At 61.9% G+C, this 11,718-nt stretch overlaps 1 protein-coding gene across 1 annotated transcript; it reads right to left on the bottom strand.

The window, feature by feature from the left end:
* Positions 1-9,198: 9,198 nt before the first annotated feature.
* On the bottom strand, positions 9,199-11,022 carry LOC126991543 (proline-rich protein 36-like). The gene has a single exon (XM_050850280.1). The coding sequence runs from the start codon at positions 11,020-11,022 to the stop codon at positions 9,199-9,201; it is 1,824 nt and encodes a 607-aa protein (XP_050706237.1).
* Positions 11,023-11,718: the final 696 nt, after the last annotated feature.

Raw genomic sequence — 11,718 nt, 5'->3', positions numbered from 1 at the left:
ACCATCAGCACGAGCGAGGCACCCCTCAGGGCAGCGTGCTTAGCCCCTTCCTTTTTAACATCCTAGTTGAAGCACTCACCACCACTGAACTATCCAGAGGATCCAAGCTTCTCCTCTACGCTGACGACATCACCCTCCTAAACAGCAACAGGCGCAGCTTGGGGGCGGACCTAGAAAAACTGTACAGAAAATGCCAAGAGCTTGGCCTCAAGGTAAACCTAAACAAAACAAAAGCAATGGCCTTCGGTGCTGCGCCACCTGACTACCCCCTCATCATTGAAGGCACGACCATTGAGTGGGCCAACTCTTATCAATATCTCGGAATCTGGATAGATTCCAGACTGACCTTTGCCCCTCAGGTCCAGTACCTAAGAGAAAGACTGGACACCAGACTAGCCGTCCTCCGCAGCATTGGCGGCCTGAAAGGAGGGGCCAGCCCAAAAGTCAGAAAACTATTCTTCACACATGGAGTACGATCTCTCTTGGACCACTGCGCACCATGCCTCGCAGCCCTTCCAGAGAAGCTGATGGCGAGGCTTGAAGAGAAGCAGAACACCGCCCTCCGTGCTATACTGGGCGCCCCCCCGTGGACAAAGACGGTGACCCTGCGAGCGGAGCTCCGCACCCCAGCAATCAGACACAGGGTGACCCAATTCACCGCCTCGTCAATTGCAAAAATGGCACACTCAGAGAAAGAATACTCTGCCCCTCGACGAGTCCTTGCTGCAGCAGCCATGGACCGACGCCTCCACCTCCGCCCCAGCTGGGTCCAGGCTGCCGGAGAAACACTCCTCACAACAGGGATACACGACCTTGTCCGCACGAAGGACCCGCCCCTCCCTCTGCATTCCTTGCATCCGGGCGTGGATGCCGGTAAGGAGGGAGATGTTGTCGGTAGCGGGTTCGGCAAAGGAGGGACTGGATGGCCGGCACCGAGTCGCAGTGGAGGACGACAGCCCCCACGCCCTCCTCCTCAGCGTGTTTCAGGGCCCAGCTGATGGCAACAAGCTCCGCCTGTGTCGATGATGAGACATCAGACACCCGAATTAGCTCTGTGTGCCCCGCCGTGACAAACGCTGCACCGACGGCCCCTGTGTGGTGGTCGACAGAGCCGTCGGTGTAGTAATGAGCAACCCGAAGGTGCGAAACATCCTCCACCCTTGCCGCGGCCTCTCCACAGACAAAAATGTCTTTTTTGATGGCAGGGGCTTGATGGTCGCGGTGAAGGGCCGGAGAGCCCAAGGCGGTTGAGCCACATATGCCGGGTGGGGCGCGTCAGGCGTCGCGATGTAGGCACGCGCCAGGGCATGTGGCCTTAGCTTAGCGGCTGCTACCGCCGCCCACAACCTCCGTCGGAAAAGGTGTGGGTCTTGTAGGAGGGCCTGCCCCACGTAGTCACGGAGTGACTCAGACCCCCTGAGGCGGAGCAGCTTAATAAGGTGGCTGATGGAAAGCTGGGTGACCCTGGTGGAGATGGAGGGCAATCGGGCCTCCGCTCTGAGGCACACGCATTTTGCCCAGCGCGGGGCCCCGAGAATGTGGCGGAGTGCCGCGTTCTGGGCCACCTCAAGCGGCTCGAGTGCAGCGGTGCTAACGGTGAGGAGGCATGGCGACCCATAGTCCACACAGGACCGCACCGCCTGGATATAAAAGCGCCTTAGCACCCTGTCGCTCGCACCGCCCTCCGTCCGTGCCAGGGCGCGCATGATGTTGGTGCGGCTCTTCACCCTCGCACTGAGAGAGGCGATGTAAGGCACAAACGACAGCCGAGAGTCGACGGTCATACCCAGGTACTTATATGAGGACACCCACGGTAACGGCTCGCCGCCAAGCAGGAGAGGCTCGGGGGGACGCCTCTGCCGGTACAGCATGGCCTTGATCTTTTCCCTGTTGACGACGAGGCCGAGGGAAGCACAAGCCTCTGCGAGGCGGCGGAGGAGTAGGCGAGCTCTGGCCACATCATTTGGTCCCGTAGCCACCATGGCCACGTCATCAGCATAGCAAAGCACTTTGCAATACCTGCTGGTCGGGAGGGCCGCCAGTTTCTCGACTAGCAGGTTAAAGATAACGGGGCTCAGCACTCCACCCTGTGGCGTACCGTTTTCCAGGGTCTCAACAGCAGAAGTACATCCCTGATACCGCACTGCGGCCTGTCGACCCATGAGGTAGTGCCCTATTCAGGCTAAAAGGCGGCCCCGGACACCTTTCTCCGCCAGGATCGAGAGAATGGCAGGCGCCGATGCCAGCTCAAAGGCTTTTTCTAGGTCGAGGAACACGACTACCGCCGCCCTATCGAGGATGGTTGAAAGGAGGGTAGAGACGCAGTCCCGTGTCCCCCTGCCTTGCCGGAAGGCAAACAGATGGTGGTGCAGAGGGCCCATGGTCCAGAGGAGGCGAGAGAGGATGACCCTTTCAATCGTCTTCCCCAGGCAGCTGAGAAGGGAGATGGGGCGGTGTTGGCCATCTACGCCCTTGGGGATAGGGAAAATGGTGGCTGTTTTCCACGCCACGGGAAGGGCACCGAGAGTGTATGACGTGTTGAAAAGAGCTGTTATTTCATCCTGCCTCTCCGTCCCAGCGTTCCGAAGGAACGTGTATGGTATGGCATCCTCTCCAGGGGCAGTGTCTTTCCTGGGGATGGCTCGCACAAGCTCCTCCACGCGGATGGGGGCGTCGTCAGCGTGGTCCTCCCTACAAGCTTCCGTGAATGCCTCGATCCTGGCAGCGTAGGCTTCCCTCTGTAGCTCCCTGGTGGCCGGAGGCAGCCTGGCAGACGAGGCCCGGGAAACAAAGGAGGTAAGCAGTCTCCCGGCCTCGACTTGAGGCTGCGGGTGAAGAGGTGGCCTAGGCATGGTCCCTCGTGCAACCGCACGGAGCTTCCGCCAGAGCACGGCAGTGGATACACCGGCGTCAATGGTGGCGCACCAGGATAGCCAGTGCTCCCCTTGCACCCTCTCTGTAGTTACCTTAGCCTGGCGGATGGCCGCCCGGAGGAGGCCCCTCGTGGCGTCGGTGTTGTGACGCCTGTTGAGCTTACGCGCCTGATTGACTCGGTGGTTGGCAACTTTTATGTCCGCATTGTAGTACCACCGGTCCTTATAATTCCGCTTCGCAGGTCTGGTGGTAGGGATGGCCTCGTCAGCTGCACTGCGGAACATCTCAATCAGGCGGACCGCCGCCTCCTCCAAGTCGTCAGGCCTGTCGGTGGTCGCCAGATGACGGGCAACCGCCGCGCGGAACCTAGGCCAGTCAGCCCTGCTCAAATTCCAGCGTGCCGGCCGGTGCGGAGGCACAGGCGGGGCCACAGGTAGTGTGGTGACAGTGGCAAAGTGGTCGCTGGCGAGGCTGCCATGCAGGGCCCACGTCACGCCGACAGCAAGAGGCTGCGACACCAGGGAGAGGTCCAGCACCCCCCCGCGGACGTGAGTGGGCTCCCCCGGTTGAGCAGAGTGACAGTTGGCAGGTCCGCCAGCGTTGCTGGGACGTGACACGGTTGTTCTGGCGGCTCCCCCACCTCTCGTGGTGGGCGTTAAAGTCGCCGCCGATGAAGGTGGGCTCATCGGCGGCGTGTGAGAAAAGCTCGGTGAAGTCTGCATCCGCAGCCCGGCCACTGTACACACAGTAAATTTCTACCGTCGCGCTCGGCAAGGCCACCCTTACTGCCAGCACCTCCACGCCGTCACCGCATGGCACGGGGTGAGTCACCCTAGTGCAGGGAAGTGCATCCTTGACTAGAATGCCACACCCACGCGCCGCACCGGCAATGGCAGGGAGGTAGAAGGCCCTGTAGCCCTTAAGCCGCACCGACTGGCCCTCACCCAGGAGTGTCTCCTGCAGGAGGACGACATCGAAGCCGCCGGTGCCGAGCGCAGCCCGCAGGAGGTGGACCTTCCCCCGCACGCCACAGACGTTCCACTGGAGGATACTCAGCGGCCGCCCCTCGCGGACGTCGCCGGGGTGGACACGGTGGCCGTCGCGAGGGTGGGCGCAGGGCCGCGGCGCCTCTGCTCCACCTTCCGCTTGGGCTGTGGGATGCGGGAGCGCGGCGGGACTGTGCGCACCGGGATGTGGGAGCGGGTCGTGTTGCGTCCCATTGTCCAGTGCACCGCCTTCAACGGTGCCTTGGCTGGGGGTACGCCTGGCTGGGGAGGCTGGTGGCATTCGTCGGCCTCCATCTCCGTTACCTCTACGGAAGGAGGAAGGGGCTCGGTTGCTCGGGTCTCGGCAGGTGGGAGAGCGGGGCTATGAGGCACTGGAGGTGGTGGGGCGGGTGTGGTGGAGGGGCCCGCGAGATCGGGAAAGTGCTCCTCCACTGTCGCCTTCGCTATTACTCGCAGGGCCGCCTCGTCGGGCGTGAGCTGGAGGAGGCCCGTCAGGGCAAGGGCAAAGCTTGCCAGCATTCCCTCGAGCGCGGCCTTCGTTACAAGGACGTAGCCGGGTGGTGGGGACGGTGGGTCAGTCCGTGCGCTCGGAGGGGGCTGCGGCCTGCGGTGCCTCTGTCGTCGCCCGCGCTGAGGCAGAGGAGGTGGAGGCAGTGTGGGAGCTGGTTGCTCCTGTTGCGGGGAGGAGCCCGAGGTGGAGGTTGGGCGGGAAGGCAGGACAGGTGTCGAGGTGGAGGTTGCGGCTGGAGGCGGGGCGGATGTGAAGACAGGGCCAGGGGACGCAGCTGGGAGACGAGGCAGGGCGGGTGTTGGGGTGGAGGCAGTAGAGGCCGCCTGAGAGGCGCTTGGCGGCGGGAGGCTGGGGAAGTGAGCTGGAGAGGCCAGAGTTGCCTGTGCAGGGGGCGGGGCCGGCTGATGCGACCTTGAGCGGGACCGTCTGGTCCATGCCGGGCGGGAGGGGTTGTGAACGGCACGCCATTCCTCCTGCCGCTTGACGCCCTCGTCCACCCGGGTCAGCCGTGAGGGGCAGCGGCGACTCCATGCATGGTGCTGCTGTTTGCAATTTGGGCAGAGAGCTGGTACCTCCTCCCCGGCCTTGTATTTGGCCAGACAGGCCTCGGTCATATGCGGCCCGGAGCACATTCCGCATACGGCCGGGCGGTTGCAGCGAGAGCGGTGGTGGCCGGACTGCTGACATCTGAAGCAGCGCAGTGGTTCCTTGTTGAAGGGGCGTGTATAAAACACCCCCCAACTCCCCAGGTCGAGACTGTCCGGGAGGGGGCCTTTCATCGTGACGATGACCTGGCGGGTGTCCAGCCCATCTCGCGTCTGGCACCTGTCCGCTGAGACGACGGCTGGGTGGCGAAGGAGAGCCTTGAGGGGCATAGCCGCAGGGTATGACGTCACAACACCCTTGATGGTGGCGTCTCCCGTCAGCCGCAGCAGGACCGGCCTGCCGTCGACCTCCGTTGTATCCAGAAGCCGGCGGAGAACCTCTTCGGAGGGAGGCGTGATCAGTACGCTGCCAGACTCCAGGAACCGCATCTGCAGGCGGTTTCCTAGTTGCTGTTCCAGGGCCTCCGCTAGGTCTAGTGCGGAGTCGAACCCCGGTGTCGGGGGCACGATAACCTTGGGGCTGGCTGGCGTGGTAGCAGCGAGGCGTAAAGCAGGTGCATCGGGGTGCGAGGCGACACGAAGCGGGGCGGCAGCGGTGGCAGGCGAGGGAGTAGCAGTGGCGAGCGTGGACAGCGATGCGCACGAGGTACTGGGAGGAGCGGGCGAACCAGATGTGGAAGCAGCGGCGGTGAGAGCGGAGAGCGGAGGGCGAGAGCCGTGATTGGCGGGGGGCGAGGGGCCAGAGCCGTGATTGGCGGAGAGCGGAGGAACGCGGCGTGCGTGGCGGCGCTTCCGCCTGTCACAAACTACCTCCCACTCGTCGTCAGACGACAGCGGGAGGGGGGCGCGGGAGGCCTCATTCTCACACTCCGACTCAAGGCGGAGCTGCTTGTCGGCAGGGGACTCCGATGCTGAGTCATCGGAGTCAGGAGCAGGGCGCTCACGCTTATCCGTAGCGGCGGACATCCTAGCGACGAGACAGCCAGAAGGCTGAACCACAGCTACACATATAAAAAAAAGGAAAAAAAAGTGAAAAAACAACTAACCTATGTAGAGCCGGGCTAAGCCTACAACAGCGGGAGGGCTAAACTCCCCCACCCTCTAGAGGGCTCGGTAGAGCCCCGCTGTTGCCCCTTGCGGGTCTTTGGGGAACCTAACTATCTCTGCTGCCTCCTATAACCACCCCTTTATCCTAAGGGGCCCCCTCGTGGCACTACCCTCGGGGTTCGGCGTCGTACTACAGCAGAGACTACCGGCTTCACACACACTCTAAAGGGCGTTGTAGCAGCTCGACAACCAAGGGCGGACTATCCTGTCCCTAATGGACGGTGTCCCGGGACACAAGGTTGTAGAGTCACGTGGAACGAGTGACAGTGAACAGTGACGCGTAGCTCGCGAACACTGACACGTGGCGCTGGGACTGGCAGGAAGCAGAGCTCGCCCGCGAGAGCTTTTTTTTACCCCCTAGAAAGGGGGAACGGGCCTTTGTCCGTGGACGGCCCGTCGCAGAGGGGAACCCGCCGCGGGCGTGCGGCGGGTGTGGGGACCCCTCCGCCACCGCCACAGCCACGGGTAGAAGCCGGCGAGCAGCGACGGAGGAACGGGCCATCCGAGCAGGCGCTCAGGAGCAGCCCGCTCGTGTGGGCGAGCAATGCAAGCTCGTTGCGGGACGCCTCCGCCGCCGCCACAGCCACGGGTAACAGCCGGCGAGCAGCGACGGAGGCACGGGCTCTCTGGGCAGGAGCCCAGTAGACACCCGTAGCGGTGCACGGGCGAGCAGCCGACCGGTCGACTTGACTGCCGCGGTGGGGCCCTAAGCGAGGATAACCAGGCGGGTCAACAACGCCGCCGCAGAAGGACCCCCCAGCTGCTCGCCCGAGGAGTGCTGGCGTTCCACTCGCGCGAGAGCTGTCGTTCGTTCTTTCGTTCTTAAGATTTACCCCCATAATAGGGGGACAGGGCCTTTGGACAAAAGGCGGCCCTGTAAGGGGGAGCGGGCAATTCAAGTCCCGGCGGGAGTCGAGGAGAATGCCCAGGTACTTGAGCTGAGGGAGCCAAGGCACGGGGATGGCGTCGATGTAGAGGGGGTCAGGGGGAAGGGCATAACCAAAGGCCATGGCCTTCGACTTGGCCGGGTTGGGCACGAGGCCAAGCTCATTGCAGGAGACAAGGAGGCGGCGGAGCATGGCGCGGGCCCGAGCCACGTGGTTGGGTCCTGAGGCGACGATGGCGATGTCGTCCGCGTAGCTCAGGACTCGGGCCTGCCCGTTCCCCTGGAGGCGTACGAGCTGCTCCACCAAGAGGTTGAAGAGTAGAGGGCTGAGAATGCCTCCTTGCGGCGTCCCATTTTCGAAGGCCTTCGAAGTTGAGGAGGTGCCTTGAAAGCGGACAGTCGCCGTCCGACCCTGCAGGTACTGCCCGACCCAGCTGAGCAGGAGACCGTGCACGCCCTTTGCAGCCAATATGGAGAGAATGGCAGGAGTTTAGGCCATCTCGAAGGCCTTCTCGATATCGAGAAAGACCACCACTGCCTTGCCGCCAACAACTCCCGACAGGAGAGTCGATATACAGTCACGCGTGCCTTTGCCCCGACGAAAAGCGAAGAGATGGCGATGAAGGGGACCTAGCACCCACTCAAGACGAGCGAAGAGCACCCGGTCCATCGTCTTGCCCAGGCAGCTGATGAGGGAGATGGGGCGGTATTGCGTGGCATCCCCTGCCTTCGGGATGGGGACAATGGCAGCGGACTTCCATGCAGCAGGGACAGTGCGAGAGGCGTAGGAGGCGTTGAAGAGGTGGAGTATTTCCGCTTCCATGGCAGGACCAGCATTGCGCAGCATAGAATAGCTGATCTTGTCCTCCCCTGGCGAGGTGTTGCGGCCCGGAATAGCACGCCGGAGCTCATGGATGAGAAGTGCAGCGTCCGCTGGATGTGGCAGGAGGCAAGCCTGCTGGTACGCCAGCCACCGTCCAGGGTCGACCCGGCGTTGCCTCAACTGGACCGCAGGGGGGAGACGAGCGGAGGCAGAACGGGAGGCGAAGAGCTCGGCGAGGCGTTCAGCCTCTTCCTGAGGCCGGGGGTGAAGCGCCGGCCTGGTAACGGCCCCACGGCGAATGGAGCGAATCTTTCGCCAGAGGAGGGAGATAGGAGTGGTGGAGTCGAGGGAGGCGCACCAGGCGAGCCAACGCTCCTCCTTCACCCGGTCGGTCGTTGTCCTGGCTATACGGACCGCGGCCCGCAGGAGGCGTCGAGTCTCTTCGGTGTTATGGCGGCGGTTGAGTCTTCTCGCCATGTTGACGCGGTGGTTTACCTCCCGGATCTCCTCGTCATAGTACCACCTGTCCCTGTGGTGGAAAGTGGTGCGCCGGGAGACGGGTATGGCAGAGTCTGCCGCGGAGTGGAAGGCGGCGACCAGGCGGGCCTCGGCAGCGTCAACCGTGGCAGGGCGGGGATTTTCAGCCAGGTGGGTGGTGATACAGTGGCGGAATTTATCCCAGTCAGCCCTGCGGAAGTTCCAGCCAGGAGGACGGGGAGGGAGAACAGGCGGCAGGACCGGGAGGGTGACTACGGAGGCGATGTGGTCGCTCACGAGGTGGTGGTGGAGCGACCATGTTGCGTCTACACCTAAGGGCCTCGACACAAAGGAGAGGTCTAAAACCCCCCCCGCTAGGTGTGTCGGCTCACCAGTGTTAAGTAGAGACACCCGAGGGGTCTCGTCGAGGGTGGCAGATAGGAGACGCCCCGCCCGGTTGCGCCTGGCATCTCCCCAGCGTTCGTGGTGAGCGTTAAAGTCTCCCCCGATGAAGGTGGGCTCCTCGCTGGCAAGCGTGAACAGCTCACCGAAGTCAGGTTCCTCCGCCGCCGGCCCACAGTAGATGCAATAGAAATTCAGGCGCAACTGGGCAAGCGCGATGGTGACAGCCAATACCTCCACGCCGTCGCCGCAAGCCACGGGGTGACGCACTTGAGAACAAGGAATTGAATCCTTGACCAAGATACCACACCCGCGTGTCTGACCGGCCACGGCAGGGAGGTAAAAAGACTGGTAACCCCGGAAGAAGGGCACGCGTTGTTCTGGAAGAAGCGTCTCCTGCAGGAGAACCACATCCACAGAATCGCTCGCCATCGCAGCACGCAGGAGGTTGGACCTACCGCGGATGCCACAGATGTTCCATTGGAGAACCGTGAGGCGGTGTGCATTTAGACGGACAGCTTCCTGGAGTGCCTGTACCGGGCCATCCCTGGCCGGGTCGGTAGCCCGCCCTCGTTCAGGGAGGTGGGAGCCGGGGGCGGTGCTACCAACGGATGGTGCTGGCTGGGTGCAACGGCCGGAGGGGTTGGGAGGAGGGCGGAGCTGCTCGCGTGCACGGGGGCAGGAGGAGGTGGAAGGGGAGTCTTCAGAGCACGAGGGGTCGGTGTAGGTGGGGTTGATGATGGCCCGCCAGGGGAAGGAGCCTGCACAGGAGGGACGGCAGCTTGCTGGGCCGGCGTTTCCGGGAAGAGATTTCCCACCACCTGCTGCGCTGCGTCCGAAAACACTCTCGGCTCGACGTCCGACTTGAGTGCCGTTGCGATAATCCGCCCGAAGCCTTCCAAGAGTCCCACCATCAGCTCCCTTGTGATGAGGAGACAGCCGGGAGGGGCGGCAGTGGGAGCTGCTGTAGTGAGGGGGCGTGGCTGGCGGCTGGCGTTGGGCGCTTGGGGAGAGGGGAGCTGGGCCGGTGGAGGCGGTGGCAGATGGCGTGGGGTAAGGGGAGGGAAGCTCTCCTCGTACGGAGCTGGTGAAGGGGGTGTAAGAGATGGCTGGTGGGCGGCCTGGGGGAAGCGGGGCGTTGGAGCAGCCGTGGACGCGGGGGGCTGCTGGGTTCCCCAGCGGAAGGTGCCGAGAGGAGCAGGGCGATGAGTGCTGACCCAGCGCTGTTGGACAGTGCGCTGTTTGTCGACTAGCTCTCGCCTGTTGGCGCAGGCCCGATTCCAGGCATGGTGTTCGCCCTGGCAATTCGGGCATCTGCTGGTGATGGTCTGGCCAGTCTTGTACTTTGACAGGCACCGCTCCGTGTCGTGACTGGCAGAGCATATGCCGCAGACCGGGGGACGGTTGCACCTGGCCCGGTGGTGGCCGAACTGCTGGCAATTGTAGCATCTGAGGGGCTCCTTGCTGTAGGGGCGCGTGTAGAAGGTCCCCCAGCTCCCCAGGTCCAACGAGCCCGGCAGCGGCCCCGCGACAGTGACGAATATCTGGCGCGTCGGCCCGTCTCGGGTAGTGCAGCGCACTGCCTCCAACACGCGTGGATGGCGCAACAGTGGCTTGAGGGGCATGACAACAGGGTATGCCAGCAGCACGCCCTTGGTGTTCGCCCCGGGGGCCACCCTCAGCTGCACAGGTACGCCGGAGACCTCCCTCACCGCGAGCAGGGTGTCGTGCTGGGCACTGTCTGCAGGGGTGATCAACACACACCCCGACTCCAGGAACTTGAGCGAGAGGCGTTCGCCCAGCTGTTGCTCCAGTGCTTCGGCGAGGTCGAGGGTTGTTTCGAAGCCGACAGTCGCCGGAATGAGCAGCTTCGGCAGCGAAGCGGGTTGAGCAGCGGCAGGGGCGTTCATAGTCCGAGGTGGCGGGGGCAGAGGTGACTGGGGGCGAGAGGGGTGCCGAGGGGGCAGCGAGGTAGAAGCGCCGGCGGACAAGGCAGAATCAGCCGGTAAGGAGCGACGCTGTCGCTTGGGGCCCACCGTTTGCCAACCGTCATCACCCGCAGGGTCGTTGATGGGGGGCGCGGTGGGTGAAGGAGCAGTCTCCCCGTCGAGGACATCTACGACAATCTCTGACTCAGATGAAGATGTGAAGCTCGACCCCGACTCAGAGTCCTCCATTCGATCATGAACTCTCCGCGATTTACACGCCCGAGAAGCAGAGGGGTCGGCGGGCTCATCAGGAGGCAAGTCCTCAGTCGAGGAGGCAGCGGACGAGGAGAAGGAGCAGCGGGCACGCTTATGCTGGACGTCACCCCTGATGTAACAGTCCATGATTGTCTTACAAACAGTGCTGACTGACTCATACATTGTATGGATCTGAGGTCCTTGTGACTGCATTTTCTTATTAAGATCATTAATTAAAAAGAGGCAAAATGAATTCAAGAAACTGTAAGTATAGCTTGTTTGCTGGATCCTTCAGCTTATCCAAAATACTTTCCGCTGCTAAGATCCTATCAGATAAAGCTGCACTTGTAAAATAAAGCTGAAGAGCATCATACTGCTCCAATAGCCTAGAAACTACAGCCTGCAAAGAGAGCCAGCGAGTCTGACTAGGGTGAAGCAGTTTGTGGGGTTTTACTTTCACAAACTCCTGGAACTCTTTCAGTTCAGATAGCCGCTTAGGACTGGACATGAAATAATTGTAAACATCCCTAGCTAACTGTTCTACTACTCTAGGAAGAGTTGCACACGCATAAGAAGCACACAAATGAAAGCTATGACAGATGCACTTCATGACAAACAAATCAGGAATGTCACTTTTCAAACGAGAAGCTAGAGAATTATGGGCACCCATCATAACACTGGCCCCATCTGAGGCAAAGCCAATCATATTATCTTTATATGGAATTCCTTCATCTGCTAAACATTTCATTACAGTCTCATACAGACTCTGGGCACTAGCATTTTCAAGTGGAATCAGATCATAGAATGCATCAGTGACTTTTGTTTTAATCATTGTGCGAGCAA

This window comes from Eriocheir sinensis, unplaced genomic scaffold (assembly GCF_024679095.1).
Source record: "Eriocheir sinensis breed Jianghai 21 unplaced genomic scaffold, ASM2467909v1 Scaffold3, whole genome shotgun sequence".
NCBI classification, from domain to species: Eukaryota; Metazoa; Arthropoda; class Malacostraca; order Decapoda; family Varunidae; genus Eriocheir; species Eriocheir sinensis.
The sequence above is the reverse complement of the archived record's forward strand: the minus strand, read 5'-3'. Positions and strand labels throughout refer to the sequence as shown.

Coding starts and splice junctions, on each gene's coding strand:
- LOC126991543 (XM_050850280.1), bottom strand. CDS start 11,022: ATGGACTGTTACATCAGGGGTGACGTCCAGCATAAGCGTGCCCGCTGC.